The sequence below is a fragment of the Serinus canaria genome, chromosome Z (genome assembly GCF_022539315.1).
Source record: "Serinus canaria isolate serCan28SL12 chromosome Z, serCan2020, whole genome shotgun sequence".
NCBI lineage: Eukaryota > Metazoa > Chordata > Aves > Passeriformes > Fringillidae > Serinus > Serinus canaria.
In genome coordinates, this window is record NC_066343.1 from 74,841,265 (window position 1) to 74,866,896 (window position 25,632).

A 25,632-nucleotide genomic window follows, 5' to 3' on the forward strand; every position below is an offset into this window, starting at 1 on the left:
CCACCCAGAAACAGTTCTCAGCACCAGCCTCAGCCTGCTTTGAACTGAGTAGGAGTCATAAGCCAAAACCTACTCATTAACACACACAAATATATTTCCCAAGCATGGTGAATAGAGAGAAAAAGCCTACCACTTTCCATGCCAGCCTAGTGGTAACCTTTGAAACACTGCAATCTGCACTTTTCTTGACTCAAATTGCCGCCAGAAGCTCCCCCTCCCTTCCCAGGCCCCCCACAGGCTTCTGCATTAGCTGTACTCTCAGGCTGTAAAGAAAAACATTTATTCCTTTTGGCATACAAAGACCTGCAACCCTGAGATTTCGGTAATTCCCCTCATTGCTGGAGCATCAGGAAGGAGGGGCAGAAAATGCTGATTGGGTCAGGCAGACAATGTCCCTCCTGGTCCCCCAGCACAAGGGGAGCTCACCCAGCCCATGGTGGAGCACATCACACTCACAGCCTGATGCTGCTGCTAGGGGCTGACGGGACCAGGACCTCAGCTTTCCATTGTCAGCATTCACACTGGGATCTGTTCCTGCCTCAAGCCACCCCTGGTATAACTGACTCCAATTTCTATATTTCAAGATCTCTGTAATTATTTTAAGCACTCAAACCCTTTGATTCACTGCAAACAAATAAAACACATTTCTGCCTTGCACCACTGCCCAGGCATCATTAAGCCAGACACCACACTTCAAAAGGCACTTGAATTGCACATCACCATTTAAAGTCAAATATTTACTTTCTAGTTTAAAATTAAGTCCTTTAGGATCACTCTGACTGAAGCCAACACTGGTTTGCTCTACTGGGCTCATGTATGTTTAATGACTCTTTTTGTTTTCCAGCATCTTGCAACATAAAAGGAAGTAATAACAATTCTCTGTATGTGTGAGACCCAAAGGAGAAGCAATAGCTCCTGGTTTTCAGATGGAAAAATATATATCCTCCTCCATGAGCAATAAATAAAAAGCGGATTTTCACATCAAGACACCTCTTGTTTTGTATAAGCCTTGGAAAGACAAGATTGACAGGTAAGTACAGCTCGCACAAGGAAATAAATCTGAGATCTGACTAGTCATCTTCAAGAAGGCCAGTAAATCCAAGGAAAAGCTGGAAATTAAAAACATCACTCAAAAGAAAGACAAACAAGTGAATTGTGCATCTCTGTACCCAAAGCCCACTGCCCAGCACCAGCAACCCCACAGGCAAGGGCAGAGCCTGTGCCACACTGACAGGAGCACCCACATCCCCATCCCCACCGAGCCCGTGAGCAGCCCCACATCTGACAGCCCCCAAAACACTTTGGAGAGGCTTTTTCCAGCTATTGCAAGGTGAGAGGGCAGGAAACACCAAGGGCACACCCCTTCACCTTTGGAAAAATTGCTTCTTCCTCAACACCTACTGGACACCTGTGCATCCTGTGACACAGCAATGCAAAGTGTCACAGAGAGCAGCTGGAGACTGACAGGCATTGGCACCAAATTTTGATTAGAAATGACCCAAGAAGGCTTCCTTGCAACTAATGGCCCTGGCACCCACTCCTCCTGCACTGCCAGCTGTTGCCATTAGACATTCATCCCAGAGATGCTGAAGCTGAGGCACAGTCACAACTGCACAAACGTGTCCTGCGTGATGCACCAGGACAGCAAAGGCCTCTCAGCCTCTCCTGCCAGTCACCACAAACACAGACGATGCTTTTAGAGAGCTGTGATGAGTAAGACTGGTATTTCCCCTGATCCACATGTTCCCAAGAAGAGAGCAGTGGTTTCACAGCTGGAGCTCTCACACGTCAAATCCTCTCCCAGACAGAGCTCATATAGCACAAATAGTTTGTGTCTGAATGTTAAGATGCCAGCAAACATCATCATTACCCAGGGTATGTTTTTAAAAATGAAGCATGTAAGGATGGCATAGACTCTCGAAAATGGTCCATGTGATGTGCTCTGTGTGGGCAATGTGCCTACAGTGACCCAAAAGGTGATTAAAACAAGCTCAGAATCACCTAGAGACTGAAATTCCCTCTCTTCATCTGCCATTCCAGTGTAGTGTGGATCGCAACTTCTGCAAGACCCTAGGTGGGATAAAATCTGCCTTGCTCCCTCTTCAAAATAGGTTAAAAGCCTGGTTTAAACCTTGCTTTTCTCTCTAAGCTACAGCAAATATTCAAGATAAAAAAATAATTAAAATTCATCCCTGCACCACCTGCTGCAAGTGCAAACCCTCCGAATCAGGTGTTCTACAGAGGCTTTGCTGCAAATCCTGGGGGAAAACCCAGCCCACTCCAGGAGTTAGCCATTAAAAAGAAAGAAACATAATTAATTCCAAGGACACAACCACTCCTGCCAAGATACAGGCCAGATCAGTCCACACTCACATCTGATTTAAAACACACACCTGATGCAAGGTTGGTACAATATTAACACATGATCTCCGTGCATCAGCTGGCAAACACCACAGCAATGTAGTTTCACTGCAGCTGAAGCTACTGCAGTTTCACTGCTGATTTTTACAAAATCACAGAATCACAAAATGGTTTGGGTTAGAAGGGACCTAAAGGGACCCTTTCCACGGACCCAGGCTGCTCCAAGCCCCATCCAACCCTGCCCCAGACACTCCCAGGGATCTGGGAGCAGCCACAGCTTCTCTGGGCACCCACCCTCATTCAAGCTGCCACATCCCTGGTGATGGGGTGAGCAAACCTGTGCTCCACCCAGCAGCAGAGCCCCTCAGTCTCATCCTCCTGCCCCCCTCCCAGGGCACACAGGCCTCCCCAGGGACCTGCATTTCTGACCCCACCACCTTCCCCTGCTGCCCTCCAGCCCAGGCAGCAGCCAGCAGGGCACAGGGATGTGCCAGCACTTACTGAGTCCGAGGTCTTTGAATTCTGGGAGGCTTGAGGAGGCACAGAGCTGGTAGAAGATGTGGTAGTTGCGCTCGTCCTCTGCCTGTGGGGAAATGCCAAGTTACCAGAGGCACAGAGGGGTCACAGCAGTGCTCCCACCCTCACATTGAGCCCAGGGACACCCTGGCCCCATCCCCTGCCTCCCACCACCGAGACCTGTCAGTGACACCAAAATGTTTTCCTTGCCACCTGGGAGAAAGGAGGTGCTGAACCTGACCAACACACACTGGCAAAGAAAGTAAATAATTCTTCCACATCTTATCCCTCTCTGGAGTAACCAGAGTGAATGAAGCAGCAAGCACTGAGTTGCAAACCCACAGTAAAATAAAAAAAAGGTGGCTCACTCTTCATGGCCTCTCAAAGTTGTCAGGTTTTTAAGATTTTTGTCATTGGGGCCCCCTTTTTTTTTTTTTGAGTAAGGACAAAATTTTTGCAGTCGCTTCTGATCTACATCCCAAGCAGAAACTAAGAAAGCCTCTCCTGAGCCTGCACAAGAAACCCAAGGGATGTGCTGTGGCAGCCATCAGTCTTCTCAGCCCCTCTCCTGTCCTTCATCTTCAAAACTGAACACTGCCGCCTGCCATTTGTTCTCCCTGGCTCTCTCTCTAACAAGTCTCCCAGGTACACCTTAGCCCAGGACAAGGGTCATCAGGCTGGAATCATAAAAAACTCCAAGACTGAGTCCAAAAGACACATCTGGAAGCTGTGTCCACCAAGAAGCAATAGCTTCCCATGGACAGAGAGTATTGGGATATTGGATTTTGGGAAGGAATTGCTGGCTGGGAGGGTGGACAGACCCTGGCCCAGGGTGCCCAGAGCAGCTGTGGCTGTCCCTGGATCCCTGGCAGTGCCCAAGGCCAGGCTGGATGGGGCTTGGAGCAGCCTGAGACAGTGGAAGGTGTCCCTGACCATGGCAGGGGTGGGATGAGGTGATCTCTAAAATCCCTTCTAGCCCAAACCATTCCATGATGATGATTCTGTGATGGGCATGGCAGTGGTGGGGGGACAGTTGGATTCAGTGGTCTCAGAGGTCACTTCAGCCTAAATGATTCTGTGGTTCTATTTGTAAAGAGATTTTTTTTTCCTTATCCACAGAAAAGACCCAGACTATTGAATTCCTGGAATACAGCACCAAAAAGAAGAAAAGGACAAAGCCCCACAACTCCTCACCTGAAATACAACCCGAGATTTTTCCAGCAGATATGTCCTCATGTTGGCACCAATGATGTGGTATCTTTTATCAAAGCCAATCTGAATGTATTTTCCAAAGCGGCTGCTGTTGTCATTCCTTGTTGTTTTAGCATTTCCAATGGCCTGCATAAAACAAACAAAATTAAGCCTTAAATTTCAATTGCATTTTTTAATTTCTTTAAACACTTTGATTTGCAATCAGTGTTACATAAACAGCCACGGGAGGTTTTGAGGAAAACCCCTTCCCAGATGCTGAAGGCAGAGGAGCAATGTGACTTTGGGGAGGACTCTTCACTGAAAAGGGTTTTTATGGAAGAAAAATGCATACAAATAGCAAGGAGTGTTTGTACAGTAATTAAACCATCCACATCCCAAAAGCCTCAACGTTTGTGTCCCACCTTATAGGATGCCCCCACCTTTGTTCAGAGCCAACACCAGCAGCTTCCCTGGATCGGTCTCCTTCCCCCACAAGCCTATTTACCTCAGGGTTTTTCTGCAAACCAGGCAGTTTTCTTTTATGTTTTTTTCTGCATAGGCAATCTTCTCATCAATTTCCAATAAAGACAGGCACGTTGCCTGGCCTCAGCAGTTAAAAATTACAGCCAAAACTGAACAGAGGCAGGAAAATTAGAGCAATAAAATTCTGGGGTCATATAGAAGGATAGTGTGCACCATGAATTTTATTCTTGGATGGTTTTAAGTGCCCCCCTGGTATTGCACTACATTTCACAGAGGCAGGGGAGATGGGTGAGGAAAGGAGTAAACTTTAGGCAGGTTTACCAGGAGTAAACCTGCATGAAACCAGCCAGATTTCCCCATCAGCCATGCACCTGTGGGCTTTTCTTACTGCTCACCTGCAGCACCTCTGGCCTAGGCACTGCAGCTCACCCCCGTGGGTGTCAGACCAGAGGTGCTGCCTGTCAGGCTGTGTCTCACCCCAGACCAGCCACCCCCTCTCTGTCTGTCAGACAATTTGGCACGAGGCACTGTGATGGGAAACCTCCCTAAAGGCTGAGCCAAGCCTAAGGTTAAGCACAGGACAACACCACACTCCACTAAAGCAGCACTGCTGGCTTCTGCCTTGAAAACAAAGTCACACGAGTCTGAAGAGCTTCACGGACTTTGGAAAAGCCCAAATCAACTGAAGGTGCTTCATGGCTCCAAAATCTGTTTGGAAAATGGAATTTAGACACTCAGACATTTATTTTCAGCATCTGGCTTCAGTGAAAGGAAAACAAAGATGATTTTCCCATTTCTTTTGCATTTATAAGGAGAATTATTTTCCTTCAGAGCAGGGATTTCTCCATAATGAGACTGGTTATTCCCCTATCCCAGATCATCTGGGTTGGAAAAGCCCTCCCAGCTCATCAAGCCCAAGTTGTGCTTGATGCCCACCTTGTCACCAGCCCAGAGCACTCAGTGCATGTCCAGACTTTCCTTGGACACTTCCAAGGAAATGGGCACTCAAACACCTCCCTGGGCAGCCTCTTCCAATGCCTGACCATCCTTTCCATGAAGAAATTCCTGCTAATGTCCAGCCTAAACCTCCCACGGCACAGCTTAAGTCTATGTCCTTTTGTCCTGTTGCTGCTGCCTAGGGGAAGAGGTACATGATTGATAGCAACAGAAAACTAACGAAAACAAAAATGAATTTGAATATCTCAGGTTAAACCCTTTCTTCTCTATTTCATGTCTGTACAACAAAAGAAGGAGATTAGGGTGCACCATGCAGTGACAAAGGAGGAAGAAGATGATAAAACACTAACAGTGCCAGCTGCGCTGCTTGGGCTCCCCACTCTGGAGCTCCACCAAAGTCCAGCTCCTGGACATGTGCTGGGGATACTCAGGCTCAGCTTTACAACCATCAAATGCAGGTGCAATTGGGGTGGTCTAAATGGAGGCTGTTGGTGCCTCTTTGCATTTCAGCCCAGCTCCAGGACGCTGTTACGTTGTGAATCAGACCTGTCTCTCAAGCCCCCAGGTTTCTCACTGTCCTCGTGACTTACGGCGAGACAGAGTGATCAGGACAAAGGAAAGGGAGCAGCTTTTACCTCCACGATGGGGCTGGAGGCCAGGACTTTGGCTTCGATGTTGGTCTCGCTGGCGGAGCCCCCGACGGTTGCGAAGAAGCGCATGGCGTATTTGGCAGAGACCGTCTTGCCTGCCCCCGACTCCCCACTCACAATGATGGACTGGTTCTTTTCATCCCTGGGGGGAGCCAGAGCAGCAGAGTTAATAAAAGATAAGCTTCTCTGAGTTAATCCATTTTTCTGTCAGCTGCTTGCCCCCTCTTCCCGTGTCGCTGGTCCCTCACCCTGTGGCCACCCACGTTACAGTCACTGGATTTCTTCTGGACTAGGAAAGGAGCAGTGAGTAATACACAGCTGTGACACTTCACAGGGAACACATGGAGGACACTGGACACCTCCAGAACACTCCCAGACACTGAACATCTCCAGAACATCCCCAAAGGCTTGCAGAGTCAGTGGGAACTGAGCCCCTGCATGAAGCACTGCTGCCTCTCTCATTCTGAGGCTCTGGGGAGCCCATTTCTTACACAACACCCAACCTCTGCTGCTGGACATCTGTCTGGAGAACTATTAACAGGCATTGGCTGGGTATCAGCTCCTAATACTGTATATTTAATTTTCCCTCCCAGCTCCTTCACTCAAGCATTTGAGACTTTGCTCACTCAAACATAGTCAACTCGTGAAAATTGCTTTTAAAACACAGTTACTCAGAAAGATTCCTCTACACTCAAAATGCATTAAAAACACTGAAGTTGTTAAATCAAGCATCCTAAAATCAGGACACAGAAGAAGCCACTTGGTTCCCTATGCAGTTATATGAGTATCAGTATTTTCACACAACTCCCAGCATCTGGTTGAAATTTTGACAACCACGATTCAAAGCATGTCTGACATCAGACTCACACCAGTGACTCATCCCCAAACCCTGTGGCACTGTGAGGTCACTGAAGTGCAGAGTTACTTCACCAGATACCTCCAGGGCACGGGACTTTGCAAGGAGAAGCTGGGGGTGCACCATCTCATGCAGCTCTTGAGCCTTGCACAGAGCACAAACTCCTCCAAATGCCTTTTTCCACTTGCAAAATTAATCATTCACACAAAAACTGTTGCAGAAATCACCATTAAATAGCCAGTCCTTTCCAGCATGGTACCCACCAGACACCTCTCAGTAATTAATCTGTTTAACATGCTTGAGCTGCAAGGCAAAGAAAGGGCCAAGGCAGTAAGAGGAGCTCATTTTCAGACATACATCCCTCCAGGAAAAGGTTTGCTGGCTCCAGCGCCAAGCTCCTCTGCTGCAGTGGGATTTACTCCCCAGGCCATCATCAGCACACAGCAAACCTAGCAACTTTGCAGTTTGGCTGCAGACTTTGGGAAGGGCAGAGTTTTCACTGCAGGATTTGCTATAAGCTCCCAAAATACCCAAACTCTTGGGTAAGCTGTAAGGACATAATTGAGTATGTTTTTAAGTAAGATCAACTTAAGCTTCCCAGACTGTGCCCAGGCTCCCATGTATCACAGCTGAAAGCAGGCACAGAAAATCCCATACACAAGTACAACAATAAATTTATACCTTGCCGTTCTCTTGACATCAGGAAACAGCATCAAAACACATTTCAATTTAAGATACTCAGTTCAAGTTTATACCTGATGAGGACAGAGCTTAAATGATTGCCATACCCCACTTTTGTACTTCCAACAAAGACACACCACACCATTACTTCCCTCCACTGTCAGGCACAAACATCTTAATTCCTTCTAGGCTCAGGGTAATTGGTTTGAGAAAAAAAACCTCAGCCAAGTCACATGTAGCATTTTGGTGCAGCTTTGACTTTGAGATGCCTTCAGCAGCAGCGGACTGACAAAATAATTTCCAGTCCTCTCAATTTTTCAGTGACTGAGTCGTCCCCCCCCCAGAGGGGTTTAAAAGCCATGTGGAGGTGGCACTTGGGGATGTGATCACAAAGAAGATGGAAAGGGACTTTGTACAGGAGCATGGGGGGACCAGGACAAGGAGCAATGGCTTCCCATGGACAGAGAGTAGGTTTAGGTTGGATATTGGGAATGAGGAATTGCTGGCTGGGATGGTGAGCAGGCCCTGGCCCAGGGTGCCCAGAGCAGCTGTGCCTGCCCCTGGATCCCGGGGAGTGTCCAAGGCCAGGCTGGGCAGGGCTTGGAGCAGCCTGGGACAGTGGGAGGTGTCCCTGCCCATGGCAGGCAAGAAATGAGGTGATCTTAACACCAATTCCCAAAGTGTATCTTAATCCATCCCCTAGCCAGCTAGCTCTCCTGGGTACCAACCAAGGGGAAGGCAAGAGGAGCCTCCAAGCCCCCCAGCAATCAGGCAGCAGTGCAGAAACACGGGCTGTGAGTGGGGCACGCCCTCCTGAGAGCCGGGAGCCAGCATCCCAGAGCCCGTGCTCCCGGTGACTCACCCGGGTGGGGACAGCCTGCTCTTGCTAAGTCACGGCGTGGTGCCCTCAGCAGGCCTTGGCAAAGCCACCGAGGCCCTGACACAGCCAGCTGGCAGGATCCAGGCACGGGGCTGCCAACGTGCTATTCTCACACCTTTGGACTCCCACAGGTGTGCAGCAAACCTCTCCTGGCAGCATGAGCCAGCCAGCAGAGGAAAAGCAGTGCCAGCTCCACAGAGGGGAAACTCAGCACCAGCCCCAGAAGGGAGCTGGGTGAACACACAGCAGAGTTCCTGGGACAGCTGATGGCTGTCCTGGTTTACCTCTGACTGAACTCTGATTGCAGCTCCCCCATGCTTGGATCATCTTCAGGGAGATGGGTTGCCAGTCTCTCCTTCCAGGGAACAAGTGAAAGGAGGAGAGGAAACAGCCTCAAGCTGTGTCAGGGAAGGCTTAGATTGGATATCTGGAAGAATTTCTTCATGGAAGGGGCTGCCAAGCCCCAGCATAGGCTGCTGGGAAGTGATAGAGTCCCCCTGCCTGGAAATGTTCAAACAAAGTGTGGATGTGGCACTTGGGGACATGGTTAAGGTGAACATGCTGGTGGTGCTGGCTGACAGCTGGACCTGATCTCAGAGGCCTTTTCCAGCCTTAGTGGATCCATGGTTTCAGTGACTCGTGGACTGCTGAGCTCCATCAGTGAAATCCCACACTGGCCATCAGCAGGACACAACAGACAAAATTCCTGTCAGCTGCCAAGAAAGGGGCAGAGAGAGGCTCTGGCACGGGCTGCAAGGGTGGATGAACAGGCTGTCCTTGGTCAGAGGAGAGGGAGAAGCAGAAGGGAGAGTGACAACCAAAATCTCTGCAAATGCAAAGTTTTCATGGCTTAGAGCTACAAAACTACTTCAGAATTATTGTTTCCCACCCTGCTCCGCATGACAGGTATGGCCCAAGTGGCACATTTCAGATAACATTTCCCTGCCACTTTTCTCTTGAAGCCGTAAGACAAAAGCTTCACCAGTCTGGGTGTGAGTCTTCAGCTAAATGAGGCCAAAATCTCAAAAGATGCATCACCTGGCATACAGACAGCACTGTCGCAAGGTATTGCTAACCCATTTTTTGGTAACCCGTTTTTTTTCTCTTTAAGACTCACAATTATGAGTTCCTGTCACCAGTTTTGACCTCTTTCATAACTTCTCTATTACCAGCTATTGGGGTGGGCCAGGCTGGGAAGGCAAAGACCAACCCACCTGAGAGCTCAGCTAAGGAGCAACCAGACCCACAGTTCCCCTGGGCTTCAGATCCCATCACAAAAATGCATTTAAGTGGCATTCTGAGTGCTTAATGCCTCCCTCTGGCTTGCCTCCTTTTAAACAGACATTTGCCAAAAGACACTGAGCCTAGTGACAAAACTATGGCCAACACAATTTACTGCTACTGCAGCCACTCTGCCAGGTCCCATTTTTCTAGTTTCCCAAGAATTTGCCCTAATGGCTGGTGTGCTGCAATATGAAACAGGCCAGGTGAGCTCTCCATGGCACCAAAAAAACTTTTGGATTATATCAATAACAAAATGAAAAGAAAGCTACTCTTAGCAGGCTACTCAGCCTCCTGCATTTGCAGTAATGTGTCTCTTCTGGGGTTTTTTGGTGGATAGTGCATGTTCAGACGTTTATTTTCCAACTTCAGGAATAAAAGCTTTCAGGAATAAAGGCTGCAGAGCCTTTCCAGTGTACAAGTTAACCAACTGCTGGTGCCAGCAGGGGAATATGGATGAACCCCACAGAGCAGCTGGCAGCACACAGGATGCTCAGGCAGCAGAAATGGTTAAAGCCAGGCAGGAGGTGTTTGTGTTCAGTGTGGAATAAAAGACACTGAAATGTTTGGCTATCGTGCAGGCACAGTGTGCAACATGGCTGCTTAGAATACATTCAATTTTGGCAGTGCCAGCACAGGAGAAAATTATTATTGAAAGGAACCTGAATAAAATGAAGTGTCTATGGGTGAATACTGCCTCTGCTGCAGCATGGCAATGCTGTCCCATCTCCTCCTGGAGCTGGGCAGGCTCCTGTGCACCTCAGGGCTGCCACCACAGCTTTTTATACTGCCTCAAAGTACATCAGGGCTCTTCTCCCCATGGCTCACAGCTCAAATGATGCTCAGGATGGAAAACCACACCACAATCTGGGCTACAGCCCCCAGCCATCACAGAGGCACAAAAAAACCACAAAGGAGCAGAAGTCCAGCCAGAACAAGATCCAGAACAGTTTCTTCAATGCAGGAGGCACCAGCAGCACCAGAGGTGCTTTGGAGGTGGGTAACACATCTTTCTGCAGGTGTTTGCCAGCTGAAGAGCAATGCCCCTCAATACCACACACAGTAAGAGACAGGTGATGTCTCCAGCCAGCAAAACTAAGAGGGGGTCACTGGTGCTTTTACAACACATGAAAAACAGCATGGAATCATAGAAATGCTAGGGTTGGGAAGGACCTTTAAAGGCCATCTAGAAAAGGCCAAGGACACCTTCCACTACCCCAGGTTAGTCCAAACCCCATCCAACTCATCCTTGGACATTTCCAAAGATGAGGCAGCCACAGCTGCTCTGGGCAACCTGTAGAAATTCCTTCTATATATCTACTCTAGAAGACTAATAGATAATATTTTTGAAAGGCAGCATCTAAAGGTGCTGCCCAAGGCAAACAAAAGAAGAGAAAGGGCACCTCAGATTCCTTTGCTGATTAGCACTGGCTGCTAATTGCCAGCGTTTACATCCAGGGAGCATATTTCTCTGCCTGTTTAAGCAGTCAGTCTTTCACCTGCAGCAACACAGAGAGCACTGCTGCCCTCAGAGGAGCGCCAGAACAGCCTGGGAAAGGTATGGAGAAGCATCCACACCCCAAGCTGCCCAGCTGGACACAGAGCAATCTGCATCAGAGCAGTCAGAGGTGTGGCACTGCTCAGTGTTTCCATGTGCAGCCCTCAACACTTTAATTAATCCAGGGCAGAACATCCCTGAAAAATCCTCACTTTAGAAAAGGGGATGGTCGAGCCACTGCAATAAAAAAGGGTTTGAATCCAGGGATGGCTCTCACCACTGCTCTGCCAGAGACAGAGGAGCCCGGGGACACCTCAGTGCAGATATTTACACCCTCAGCCTTCAGCAACACTGCTTGAAAACAGTATTTGAAGACAAATATACCTAAAATGTTCTTCGGACATATATATCACCAGTCAGAATTTTTCCAAAGTCATCTTTCTTTAAAGCAATAATCCAAACCCATGAGGAGGGACCTGGAACATCTAGGATTTGTTTACATGGTCATCCCTTCAGAAAATCACCACTGGCACAAGCAGCTTTACTGCACAACTTTATCCTGGTCTCTGCAGCAGGACCAGAACCAGTTGTACTAAAACCACTGCTTTTCCAAGAGGGAAAAGGATCCGGAATAAATGAAGGCAGAGTCAGACCCTGTGAATAATTGTCAGGGGTCACTCCAGCTTTAATCCCAGATCTGACACTAATTCTCTGTGTCGTGGAACGAGTCAATAAGTCTCTCCACCATGGAAATCATATTTAACCTACTTCTTTCAGGTTGCTTGGAGGATTAGTGCTCATAAAGCAATCTGAAGATTAAAAACCCTTTAAGTACTGCAGTTTGAATTGAGCCTGACCACAATGAGAACACCCACAAAAGCCCCGATGCATTTCTCCATTGTCAGCGCTGCACAGGCCAAGAATGAGCATAGTTACTGCATTGTATTGATAGAAATATAAAAAAATGAAAAATTAAATAAAAATAAATATTTTTTACAAAAAATAAACAATTTAATTACCACCGGGTTGCACCCCTCAAGTGCTAATGACAGTGATGCAAAACTGAGACAATACACCTCTGCTTTCAAATGAACAAACAGAAGTTGCATTCTGGAGGTGAAAATCAGAGGGTTGCAGCATTGTAACACAGGGAAAAGCCTTCTCTGAAGTGGTTTCTGAAGCCAGGAGTTGTTCCCATTCGGTGGGATAACTGGAATTTGGAGCAGCATCGCTGATGAGAGTGGCAGCAGCTTCTTTTACTTGTTGGATCTAATTTGGGTTTTTAGAATCCCTGGCATTGTTACTCAGGCAAACAGAAAATCACAACTTATTGTGGTCAGTTACACTTTTCTCTCAGAGAAACCCAAGAAGATATTTTTCATCCAGTTGAACAAGAATGTTTAAGGACTTGTTTTCTGTTTGCATTTTCAAATATCAGCTGCAAATGCACATTTTATAGTGCAGCTGCTGAAGCCAGCAGCACTACAAGGACAGATTTTCACGACCTACACATTCATTTGGGTCATTTTTTACTCTGTACCTTCCATAAATGGCATGGATTACCCTATACAACCTCTTTTGGGTCCTTCTTTTTTTCACACAGAAAACTACATTTAACATAGATAATTTTCTTTTTGTAGGGATAACTTTTGATACAGTGGCACACATCCATGGGGGAAAATAACACTGTTTTCACCAACAATCTACACCCATATCAGAGCTTCAAAATATTCTGGTCACAAAGAATAAGTTGGATTCCAAAGAGGTGGACTTGAGTTGAATTTGATCATGCTGATGGGTCCCTTCCAGCTCAGCATGTTCTATGAATCTGAGATGCACTGGGGGTGATGCTGTCCCTGGTTACCCTGTGCAGCTTTGGAGTCTGTCTGCTCACACCCCACTGGGTTTCAGCAAGGAGCCAGAGAAAAAAGTGTGGCCTTCAATGTCTTAGTTGCTGGGGAAAAGCCTAAAAGCAGCAGTTTGGCCCGGAATGGGCAGGGATGAGCACACACATGGAGACCAGGCAAGGTGCAGCACTGACTTCCTCCTGCACGGCGTGCTCCGCCAGCTCGGCAGGGAAGGGCTGCTCCCTCTCCTTAACACTCATCCACCCCATGTTCCCAATGCCAGGACCAAACCCCAGGGAGCAGACCACGGCATCTCTGCAGAAGTCAGAGTGTTTTCAGGAGGTGTTCCAGCGCTCATAGGGCGTTTTCCCCACAGGAGCGCTGGGACTCCCACAGGCCCCGGCCTGTTCGTGCCCCTTCTCCCCAAACACTCCACACAGCCGGCTGGAAACGCCTCTCCAACAGCACAGAAAACCCTCACAGCTCTGAATTTCTGTGAAATGCTAGCTGTGTCCGGTCTGGATGACCTTCTGGCAGGACTGGTGCCTTGGACACCCCACAGGGAGGAACACAAGCTCCAGCCCATCACTCCAGGCGTTTTCCCCACAGGAGCGCTGGGACTCCCACAGGCCCCGGCCTGTTCGTGCCCCTTCTCCCCAAACACTCCACACAGCCGGCTGGAAACGCTTCTCCAACAGCGCAGAAAACCCTCACAGCTCTGAATTTCTGTGAAATGTTGAGCTGTGTCCAGTCTGGATGACCTTCTGGCAGGACTGACGCCCTGCACACCCTGTCGCGAAGAACACAAGCTCCCCGGCCTCACGGAAACGAGGTCAGCAATTCCTTTGTGTGCTGTTCCCAAGGAGAGCAAAACACACACCCGGCCAGCTTCCACAGCTCTCTGGCACCCTGACGCTCTGTTCTGCTCTGGGATCACACCACAGAGCATCCCTGGCTCCAGCCCAGGCCACCTGCAAGCTGCTGGAGCGCTGCAGAGAGAGGAGGCTTGGGGCTGTGTCCTCCCAAAAAGCACCACACACGGACGGGAAGGAGCTCTGGGATGCTGTGCCAGCAGATCAGCTCTGGAGCACCAGGAGGACAGGTCAGTTGTTTTTCCACCCCATGCCAGTCCCAGAAAGGAGATCCTGACTGACAACCATCCTAAGCTACAGCTGCTTGGAAAACTCCCACAGTGCCATCTGACTAATTGATCAATTGATGAACATTAGGAAAACCCCAGAAAGGGATTTTCAGAAACTACACTCTGGGTTCCCCATCCCAAGACCTCCAGAAGTTCACTGAGGGTGTGGGGTGGCCAGCAGTGACTGGGAGGTGGGCAAGGCCAATGACAAGCATTTGGGCTCTGCTGTAATTATGCTGCTCATAAATGCTGTTTTGAATGTTTAATGATACTTGGGGTTGCAGCTGTCTCCCCTAAGAGCTCCAGCAGTTCTCCTGCATCCCAGCAGTAGTTACATGTTTGATGTAGGCTATTATCCCTCCTTCCTGGTCAGTGATACTTCACACACACACTCATTACTTTCAGGCCTTTCTCTGCCTTAAGCTTTCCCATGCCAGTTCTGTCCCATTTATGAGTATTTATGATTTTTCTATAAGGATTGTTTCATTTATTATTAAATCTGCTAGCAAAGAGCACACTCCTTATTCCAAATTGCCAAAAAAGAAAAAAAAAAATTAAATTTAAAAGAAGTTTATTAGCTAGCCACTTATTCCCAGAGCATCTCTGTCCCCTCCCGCAGCAAGTAAGACCAGAGGTTCTCTCCTCCAGTTCTTGGGAAACATTTCCTGGAGTGTCCCCCAATTTATTTTTTTTTCTACATATCACCTCAGGAGAAGACAAGCAATCCCTGGGGTCTCACAGCAGCACCAGCACATTCATGGGATAGCTCTTGCAAAACCTCCTCCCCTCATCCCCGTCCCACTTTCAGCTCTAAACAGAAGAAAACTCCCTCAGTCTCACAACTTCCTGAATCCAAGGCTCTTGAGTTATTTTTCTTCTGGTCCCCTTTTTAGACCAGAGCTTTATTTTTGGGATGATCCCTGCTGCACAGCCCTGGTGAGATGCAGCACAGCTCAGCCTCCCAGACCCCTGCAAGCCCCCACCCAGCCTCAATTCCCCTGGAGACAAAACCCTTCCCTGCCTTTAATATAAGGATTCAGGATTCAGCCTTATTTACTGTGCCAGTCTGATTCCCCTTGCATCTCTGTCGGGGGTTAATCTCTCTTTTAACTCCTATCTGCTCTCTCTTTGTACAGCTTTAAATCCTCCTGTAAAAGCTTGAAATCTGAAGTGCTGTGAAAGGACATCCCCCACCGTGCCCATACCCCTCCCCAAACTATTTGCATGTGTGCAGGGCTGTCGCTGCAATTTCTGCTCTTTTCCAGCTCCAGCCTTGCCCCCCAGGGCAGGAAAGAGAGCTGTGGTCACCTCAGGCAGCCTCAGTGGCACCTGCCTCTCAGCACGACACAGACATTTCCCCTGTGGCTGCAGGGAGCAGAGATTTTGACAATGCAGTGCAAAGCCTGGGTGCACTAACCTCCAATAAAAATGGAAAGCCACTGCTACACAGAGTTACCTGTCTGCAGTCTGAGTGCTTGAGCAATTGGTGACAGGAGCAGTGTGTGGGCACTGGGGCTGAAGGGAGGAGACACCCTATTTCCATACAATTTACAATCCAGGAATTACACAACCAATGCTGAGCCCGGCTGGAGCTGCAGACACCAGGCAGGGGTTATCTGGTACCCACCGAGCTGCAGCTCAGACAAGATATGCAGGAGGTGAACTCATCCATCAAATCACTCCTGCATCTCTTACTTTATTTCTTCTGCAAGAACTATCAGCAGCACCGTGAGCAGATCCTCAAACAGGGAAGGAGGAAACTCCAGTCCAGTCAACAGGTCACCAGGACAGCTGGCTTCCCAGTGACATGGGAAGGGAAGGGGAAGGGGAAGGGGAACGGGAAGGGGAAGAGGAAGGGGAGGGGAAAGGGAAGAGGAAGGGGAAGGAAGGGGAAAGAAACCCACCAAAAAAAAAAAAAAAGGCAAAAACATAACAAACCAAAACAAAAACCACAAAAAAAAAAAAAAAAAAAAAAAAAAAAAAGAACCTCACCAAACCCAAAAGCATTAAGAAACCTTACTTGGACTAGCAGATCCTGGCTTGGGCCCAGAATGAACCCAGTTGGTAAAAAAGGGAGAGACAAGGGCCAAAGACAGGAAAGTCACACAAATATATCCATTGTGGTGATTTTCCTACATGATGACCACACTGACAAGTCAAGCTGGCAAGAATTAAAATGGAGCTGCAGACAAGATGGGAATATCTAACCAAAAACACACCTAAAGCTCCCAAAGCCTGGGACGGGGGAGCTGGTGTTGCACTGTCACCATCCAAACTTCCTCCATGGAGCTGGCAACAACTAGTGACAGTCAGGGGTCAGAGCATGAATCAGGGACTCTCTTAGGCTGGAAAAGCCCTCCCAAGACCATGGAGTCCAAGCTGTGCCCCATCCCCACTGTGTCACCAGCCCAGAGACTCAGTGCCATGTCCAGCCCTTCCTTGGACACTTCCAGGGCTGGATGTGGCACTCCCTGGGCAGTTACAGTTCCTGACCACCCTTTCCATGGGGAAATTCCTGCTGGTGTCCAACCTGACCCTCCCCATGCCCAGCCTGAGGCTGTTCCCTCTCTTCCTGTCCCTGTTCCCTGGATCACAGACCGACCCCCCTGGCTGTCCCCTCCTGTCAGGAGCTGTGCAGAGCCACAAGGTCCCCCCTGAGCCTCCTTTTCTCCAGGCTCAGCCCCTTTCCAGCTCCATCAGCCTCTCCTGGGGCTCCAGCCCCCTCCCAGCCCCTTTCCCTTCCCTTCACACGCTCCAGCCCCTCGGTGTCTCTGCTGTCCTGAGGGCCCAGAGCTGTCCCCAGCTCAGCCTCAGCAGTGCTGGCACAGAGCAGTGTGAAACATGTGCTGCTCAGGTCAGGCTGACTGCAGCAGAAATGCAGGTTTTCAAGTGGGAATTTTTGCCAGACTCCAGGCTCCTGCCCAGAGGGATGACACACAGGGAAATCAGAGCCAGGATGTGGGCACACAAGGCATCTTTTGTTCCTCTGCGAGAAAAGCAAGAATCAGCCAGGCCACCAGCAGCTGTGCTGTCCTTCTCTGTGACCATGGCACAGCTTCCAGAATGCTCCCAGGAGGGCAAACACCTTCTGTGGCCCCCCCAGCCCCACTGCACCTCTCCAGGACAGAACCCTGACCAGAGCAGGTGCCTGCACTGCCCTGCAGGCAATCCATGTCTCAAGGCACTCACCGCTTCCAACCCAGGACCACTAAAAATCACTAAATGATCCTTCCTTCCACCATCCCAGCACCACTAACAATCACTAATGATCCCTCCTTCCACCATCCCAGCACCACCAACCATCACCACCACTAAAAATCACTAATGATCCCTCCTTCCACCATCCCAGCACCACCAACTATCACCACCACTAACAATCACTAAATGATCCCTCCTTCCACCATCCCAGCACCACCAACCATCACCACTAACAATCACTAAATGATCCCTCCTTCCACCATCCCAGCACCACTAACAATCACTAATGATCCCTCCTTCCACCATCCCAGCACCACCAACCATCACCACCACTAACAATCACTAATGATCCCTCCTTCCACCATCCCAGCACCACCAACCATCACCACCACTAACAATCACTAATGATCCATCCTTCCACCATCCCAGCACCACCAACCATCACCACTAACAATCACTAAATGATCCATCCTTCCACCATCCCAGCACCACCAACCATCACCACTAACAATCACTAAATGATCCATCCTTCCACCATCCCAGCACCACCAACCATCACCACTAACAATCACTAAATGATCCATCCTTCCACTATCCCAGCACCACCAACTATCACCACCACTAACAATCACTAAATGATCCATCCTTCCACTATCCCAGCACCACTAACAATCACTAAATGATCCCTCCTTCCACTACCCCAGCACCACCAACCATCACCACCACTATCACTAAATGATCCCTCCTTCCACTACCCCAGCACCACCAACCATCACCACCACTATCACTAAATGATCCCTCCTTCCACTACCCCAGCACCACCAACCATCACCACCACTATCACTAAATGATCCATCCTTCCACCCTCCCAGCACTTGACTCCACCTCCTCCAGCAGCAGCACTTAGAGCAAACTGACTCCATTTTATTTAAAACAACACTGTTTCAGTGAACTGACTGTGCGTAGTTCCACACTGGGTATCTGGGGAGTTTCTAAAGGGCTGGTCACTGTAAAAATTAGAGGATGTCACACATGAATTTTAATCACTTGTCTTTTTTGTTTGTTTTTTTTTTTTAAGCTGTTTCACATGCAAGTGCTGCAAAAACATCCTCTTTGTGAAAAGCTCTTGCTTAAAGGGGAGTTTTAATGCACACTGAATCCACTGTAGGTGTTCAGGTGATTTATGAAAAATTTTGACTCAAAAAGGGGATCAGGTGCTGTTACACAACCTCTGCAGCCCCACAAATGGCTTTTCATTTTTCCTTTTTCTCTTTTTTATTTTTCTTTTTTTCCCCCCTTTTAAATTGGCATTTTCTGATGGCAGGACAAAAGCAAACACAGAATGCCACACAGTCACCTGTGAAGCTGCCTCCTGTCCCATCTCCTGGGCACTGAGTTTGAGGCAGTGGGAAAGCACAGGAGCACGTCACTAACACTTGTACACACCAACTGCCTCACACCCTGCCCTGCCACCCTGTCTCTGCATGGAAAGCTCAGAAATGAAAACCTCATTACCTCCAATTTTTTTCATTTAACACAGGGTCTTAAGTTTTGTGCCCTTTTCTCTTGCCATCCACTCAGTCCCATCCAATCCCCTTCACTGTGCTTTCCCTGTGTGCTATGGGCCACTAATGGACATAAAATATTCAAAAACTCCCAGGAGTAGCCAGACTGTTTTCCTGCTCTCAGTCATCTTGCAAGTTTGACCTTCTGAGACAGCAGCCTTGAGTTTTATTCCTGATCTATAAGAATGCACCGGACATAATCCAATTGTTTAAAAGCTGAACTGCAAAACAAGTGATATCTTTGCACCAGTTTAGGTTCAACAAGCCACATCCCACCTCACCCCAAAGCAGTAAAGCTGAGCTGCAGACAGTTAACAAGGCATCCCACAGAGTCAGCATGTCAGCTGGAAAAAGGGCAAAAATAAGTCCTTTTCAGTGCCCTTTATCCATCACCCAGGGGCTATGCCACCCACACCCCCTGCCCCAACAGCTCCTCCACTCTCCTTGGAGCACCGTGGAGGGAAAAGCTCAGATCAAGCTGCAGAGAACACAACACCCACCCAGGAGTCCTCAGACTTAAAACTCAGTGTGCCACATTTTAAGGCACATTTCAAATAACCAGGTAGATTCCTATAATCCATGTCCCAATCTCCTCTCAGCCCTGTCTGAAACCCTCTTTTGTGCCCAAGCCTGCAATTACCATAATAACAGCCCAAAACAGAGCACCAGAGGAGAACTGAGCAGTGAGCTCCTTGCCTGAGAGTTCTGAAGGTGGTTATTTTCCTATACCCTTGAAAACAGAGCAGTCTGAACCACCCAGAGACAGCAGCTATCCTTTATGAGCTGCTGTCAAAAGTAGCTTTATTCTGATAAGGAGGAAAGCAGAGACAAGCATCATTGGCTAGAGCTGTTCTCCCACTGCCTGCAAAAAGATGTGGGAGAGCAGCACCTAGCAAACCTCAGCACCTGAAGTTTGTCCCTACACAAACTTCAGCAGAAAAGCAAGTTGCTGCCTTGTGTTTTAGACATTTGCCCTGGAAAACACACAGGTCCTGTCCACACGGGTCAGCAAAACCCTGGTGTCTTCTAAAAAGAGCCCTGCAGCTTGCTGCTCAGTCTGGAATCACACAAGGACAAAACCCTAAGTGTTCCTCTTTCTGCAGGCAGCTCCCCAAATTCCTGAACTCATCTCAAAGCAGTTTTGCCCTGAGCACAAGCAGTTGCAGGAGTGCACTGCAGGCTGAACTCAGTTTGGGTGCAATCCATCCAATCTCTGGCCATGGCAGTGCTCCTCCAGATGCATCTCTGGATTGAAATCTGGCTCATTTTTATTAGAAATGCATCCTAACTCACCACGAAAACCCAGACACAGCAGAAAGAAAGAACACTGGAAAATGGTTCAGTGCTTACTCTTGCTGTTAAAAGCCAGGGCTGTACAAAAATCTCAGCTAATTCACAAGCAAACAAAAACACACTGTGTGAGTCCTGACAACTATAATAAAATGATCCCTGGTACAACAATTTTTAGTTTCCTCACCAATTCTCTTTTGGATCATGTCTTATTTCTTAGGAACAAAATCCTACATTAGTCCCCAGCAATACAACAAGCATGGAAATAAATAAAGTAAAACTCTCACCATATCCATCTGGTGAAGGGAGGGATTAGAGGGACCCATAAATATCTTCAAGTATTCTGCCAGTTAACACCTAACTCAAATTCACAATATCTCCATAAAGCAGCAACTAACATTAGCTTCTGGATTTAGTTTGATTATCTCATCGAACTATCTGAAATGTGGTTTCCTCTAAGCTATTAAACACAACGTTTGCAGAGTGGTTTGAATTTCTTCCAGGAAACTCATCCAAGAAGTAAGAAGAGAGGGATCCCTTGCAGAACCCCTGAGTTCCTGAGGAGCACAGGGACCCCATCATCCCAGCAGTCTGGGCCCAGCACTGGGATCAAGTCATTAGGCAGAATTAATTAGACATTCCTGACCTCCAGCACACTCTCCTACATGACTTTGCTTTCACTGAGTATCTGGAGCATTTAATGTCATTTTTGCCCACTTTTGACCCAAACCCCCATGGCTGGGCCCCCCTCCCCTGACCTGGCCATCTGCTTGTAGGCTTCCTCGGCCACGGCGAAGATGTGGGGGTCCATGTCCCCCATGTTCTGGCCGCTGTAGGCGTAGATGACATCCTGCTCGTAGATTGGCAGCTGCTCATAGGGGTTGATGGCCACCAGCACGATACCTGAGGGCAGACAGACAGACAAGAGGTTCATATTTCTGGGTTTTCAGGGCTTACTTTAGTTGTTTCAATCAGATTTTTAAATGCAATGATTGAGAGATAACAAAGAAAGTGAGTGGGGAAGGGCTCATAATTCTTATCTCAGCATCCCCTTCAATAGCAAGGCAGTAAGCCCCTGTACAGCTACAAAAGAGATGCACAAAACTGGTGAGAAGAGCAAAAATATACAATAATCTCCATTGTGTGAAGACAGGCTTTGCTGCAGGGATGAGGAGAGATCAACACAGCCTGAGCCAGCACTACAGAAAAGCAATTCCTGTGCAACCAAAGCTCTGCTAGACCCAAACAAACATCCCGGGTTTTCCCCTGGCCTGGGTTGTGAGTAAAAACTCCTAACAAAGAATGTGCCCAAATCAAACCGAAATACATAAATCACAGGGAAGGAATGCCAGAGCCTGCTCTGAGGCTTTCATGTCTGCCTCCTCTACAGCTCTGGGCACTGAGCTGGGAGCTAATGAGAGGCTAAGCCACACGAGTGCTCCCTACGGGCTCCATGGAGCTGCTCTGCAGCCAAGCTCCACCTCTGGGGAGTTTTGAGTCTCAGCTGTCCCTGCAAGGAGCTCCAGGAGCACCTGGCTGTGGAGCCAGCGTTGTACACCTGTCTGTGGGGCCAGTGCTGTGCTCCTGGCTGTGAGGCCAGCATTGTGCACCTGGCTGTGGGGCCACTGCTGTGCTCCTGGCTGTGGGGCCAGTGCTGTGCTCCTGGCTGTGAGGCCAGCATTGTACACCTGGCTGTGGGAGCAGTGCCAATCTCCTGAATCCCCAATGTCCCCAATCCCCCTAATGTCCCCAGCCCCCCAATGTCCCCACTGCACCTGGCTGTGGGGCCAGTGTCGTGCCCCTGGCTGTGGGGCCATTGCCAATGTCCCCAGTCCCTAATGTTCTCAGTGCCCCAATGTCCCCAGTGTCCTCACTGTCCCCAGTCCCCCAGTGTCCCCACTGCACTTGGCTGTGGGGCCAGTGCCAATGTCCCCAATCCCACAATGATGTCCCCAATGTCCTCACTGTCCCCTATGTCACCAATGTCCCCACTGCCCCAATATCCCCAATCCCCTAATGATGTTCCCAATGTCCTCACTATCTCCAGTATCCCCAGTGTCCCCACTGCCCCCAATGCCCCCAATGTCCCCACTGCACCTGGCTGTGGGGCCATCATTGTGCTCCTGGCTGTGGGGCAAGTGCCATTGTCCCCAGTCTCCAATGTCCCCAATCCCCCGATGATGTCCCCAGTGTCCCCAATGTCTGCACAGTCCCCAATGTCCCCAGTGTCCCTACTGCCCCCAATGCCCCCAATGTTCCCAATCCTCCAATTTCCCCACTGCCCCTGGCTGTGGGGCTAGTGCTGTGCACCTGCCTTTGGGGCCAGTGCCAATGTTCCCAATCTCCAGTGTGCCCAATCCCCCGCAATGTCCCCAATCTCCCAGTGATGTCCCCAATGTCCCCTATGGCCCCAGTGTCCCCAGTAGCCCAATGTCCCCACTGCACCTGGCTATGGAGCCAGTGTTGTGCTCCCAGCCCAGCCAGCCCAGGGCTCGGGCACACTCCCACAACAGGAGCGCAGGAGCTCTCAGATTGCAGCAAACACCAGGAAAGGCAAAGGGCAGTGACTGTCCCAGCAGCTGCCCCTGCAGGACATTGACCCAGCTGCTTCACCCCCCGAGCCCTGCTCCTGCCTGCTGGCTTCCCAATTCTGCTCAGGTCACCTGCCAATTTTCCCTGACTCACCAAAACCACAAAGCAAACCGAGCTGAAGGTCTCTGCTCACTTCAGACAAGCACCTTCCTGCCCTTCTCAGCCAAGCACGAGGCATGCTGCAGCCAGGCAGAGCTTTGCAACTAAACCTACACAGCCCAAACGCCTGCGTCCCCATTAACGCTGTGCTCTGACAATCAGGAGCCTTCTTAGAAGCTGCCTTCACAAAACCTCACTGATTTTGGGTGAGAGCAGGCCTGTGGGTAACTGAAGGCACATGTGCAGCTGCAAAAGGCTGCAAGTAATGCCAGTAATCCAACACTACGCATCATTAAACACTGAAAGTTAACAATAATCAGAGCCACAGTGCCTAGATATTTCTAGGACGCTGTTTTAAAAACTCATCTCCCCCTGCCAGTTATCTCCTCTGCAACCCCAAACTGCAACTCAGTCACAGCTGTACACACAGCTATAACAGCACCCAGGGAATGGCTTCCACTGCCAGAGGGCAGATGGGATATTGGGAATGAGGAATTGCTGGCTGGGAGGGTGGGCAGGCCCTGGCCCAGGGTGCCCAGAGCAGCTGTGGCTGTCCCTGGATCCCTGGGAGTGCCCAAGGCCAGGCTGGATGGGGCTTGGAGCAGCCTGGGACAGTGGAAGGTGTCCCTGCCCATGGCAGGGGGTTGGAACACTATTCTTAAAACTCCTTCCAACCAAAACAAGTTTGGGATTCTATGAATTGCCTTCTTTCCTTTCTTCTTAATTTTTCAAGCTGCACCTTGTTGCTGTCCATCCACAGGTAACTGCTGACCTGAATAGCTTTGGCAAGGTGTCCTCCCCAAAAATCACAAACCCAAGTTCACACCTGCCCTCCTCCTGCTCTGAATTTGGGAGCTAGATAATTCCAAAAGCCATGAAGAAAAGGAAGGAAATGGCAGCGCTGGAAGGTTTTTTGCATTTTTTCTGGAGGAAAACCTGCTATGGACATTCCTCAGTAGTATCTCTCCATCTGGCATGCCATGTTCACTGGTTTTTAAAGTCCTACTTTTCCCCTGTGGGGGCTGCCAAGCCCGTGCAAGGCTGGCCCCAAACTCATCTGACAAGGTGCTCCCACCAAGAGCAGGTGGACCATGAGCTCAGCAATGTCACAGTGCACCAGCCCTCAAAAACCACCTCTGGTTTTGCACACACTCAAAATTAACCCACCACCCCCAGGTTTCCTCACGCTGCAGCCTCTGGCTGATGGTCTCAAGGGGCTTCTCTGTGGCCCCGCAACCTCTGAGGAGCTGAAGGTGTGCTCTGGACACTCACCACAGTAGGTGTAGATGTGGTTGGACTCGAGGAACCTGACTTTGAGGTTGTGCAGGACGGCGGGCTCGTGCAGGTAGCTGAGGGCTGTCAGGTCATTCTGCCCCACCAGGATGTCTGGATTGCGTAGGAAGGGCAGCTCACTCCCTGGCAGGTCGATGGGATACTCATAGAGCTGAGGGGACACACAAACACAAAAAACAACAGCTCTTTTAATGGCTTGTAGCTTTTCCAGGCATAACTATGCTAGTGGTAAACACTCACACGCCCTGCTCTAAATTAAATTATAAGCCCCTTGGTGATAAGTGCTCCAGGGACTTTCATGCAGACTGCCAGGGTCACCCCGCTGGTAATGGCCAGGAGCACACCACATGGTCCTGGTGGACAATGATGCTCCACGAGCACCAACCTGGCCACACCTGAGTCATCTTCAGGCCAGCCTTGGGACAAACAGCCTTCAGCCAGCTCTGAGCAGTGACAGCAGCAACAGAAACCCACAGCTTCATCTGATCTAAGTATCTTCCTGCTCTTGGGAAAGCAGCCTCACTCCAAACTAGACCATGCTCTTACCCTAAGAGCGATTTCTCAGCTCATTTTTAACTCAGGTTACTTTTATACCTGAAACCTGGCACCCCTGGAGGCAGAGAGGACATGGAGAAGTCCCTGCTGCTGAAGTGCTGAAGAGGAGCCAGGTTAAGCTGCTGAAGTTGGCATATGGGCATCCTTATGCTATTTTTTACTCGTCCCCAAATGAGCAATAGAGCCATCAACTAAAGAAAAACTGCATTTTTTTCTTTATAGAGGAGGGGAAAAAAAAATTGCCAGTGATGCTGCTTCCCCCAGGGTCCCTCAGAAAGGAGGCCTGATGCTCAGCTCCCATCAGAAGGGAGGAATCCCAGCTTCCAAGCAAAACCACTGTCACTGCACTGGATCCCTGCCTGTGCTAACAAGGAAGGCTGACCCAAGCGCACAAGGACAGGCTCCCTCAGCATGTCTGACAACTTCAGGCTGGTTTTATCCTCCAGTTCCACATTGTCAATGCCAATTTTCAAGAGTTTGCACTCAGTCTCACATCTTAATGGCAAACACACCAGGGATGCCCTGTGATATTTAACAGCCAGCTCTTCATTCGGCGGGAGCTCTCCTGCATACAGAGCAGAGCCAGGAACCACAAAACCCGTGAAGACTCACTTAAAGCACAAGGACAAAAGGAAGCACTCAACAGCTGGGTAGTGTATGTTGGCTGTCAGGAAAAAAGGCTTTCTGCAGCTTTGAAT

At 49.2% G+C, this 25,632-nt stretch overlaps 1 protein-coding gene across 2 annotated transcripts in view; it reads right to left on the minus strand.

Moving 5' to 3' along the window:
• Positions 1 to 25,632, minus strand: part of MYO5B (myosin VB) — a 148,148-nt gene that overhangs the window by 90,219 nt on the left and 32,297 nt on the right. For both annotated transcript variants that reach the window (XM_030237205.2, XM_030237204.2), the window contains exons 3-7: positions 24,359 to 24,530; positions 21,154 to 21,298; positions 6,144 to 6,300; positions 4,072 to 4,215; positions 2,863 to 2,944 (exon numbers count right to left, since the gene is read on the minus strand). In XM_030237205.2, coding sequence (XP_030093065.2) covers positions 2,863 to 2,944; positions 4,072 to 4,215; positions 6,144 to 6,300; positions 21,154 to 21,298; positions 24,359 to 24,530 — 700 coding nt within the window. The remainder of the gene's footprint in view (positions 1 to 2,862; positions 2,945 to 4,071; positions 4,216 to 6,143; positions 6,301 to 21,153; positions 21,299 to 24,358; positions 24,531 to 25,632) is intronic.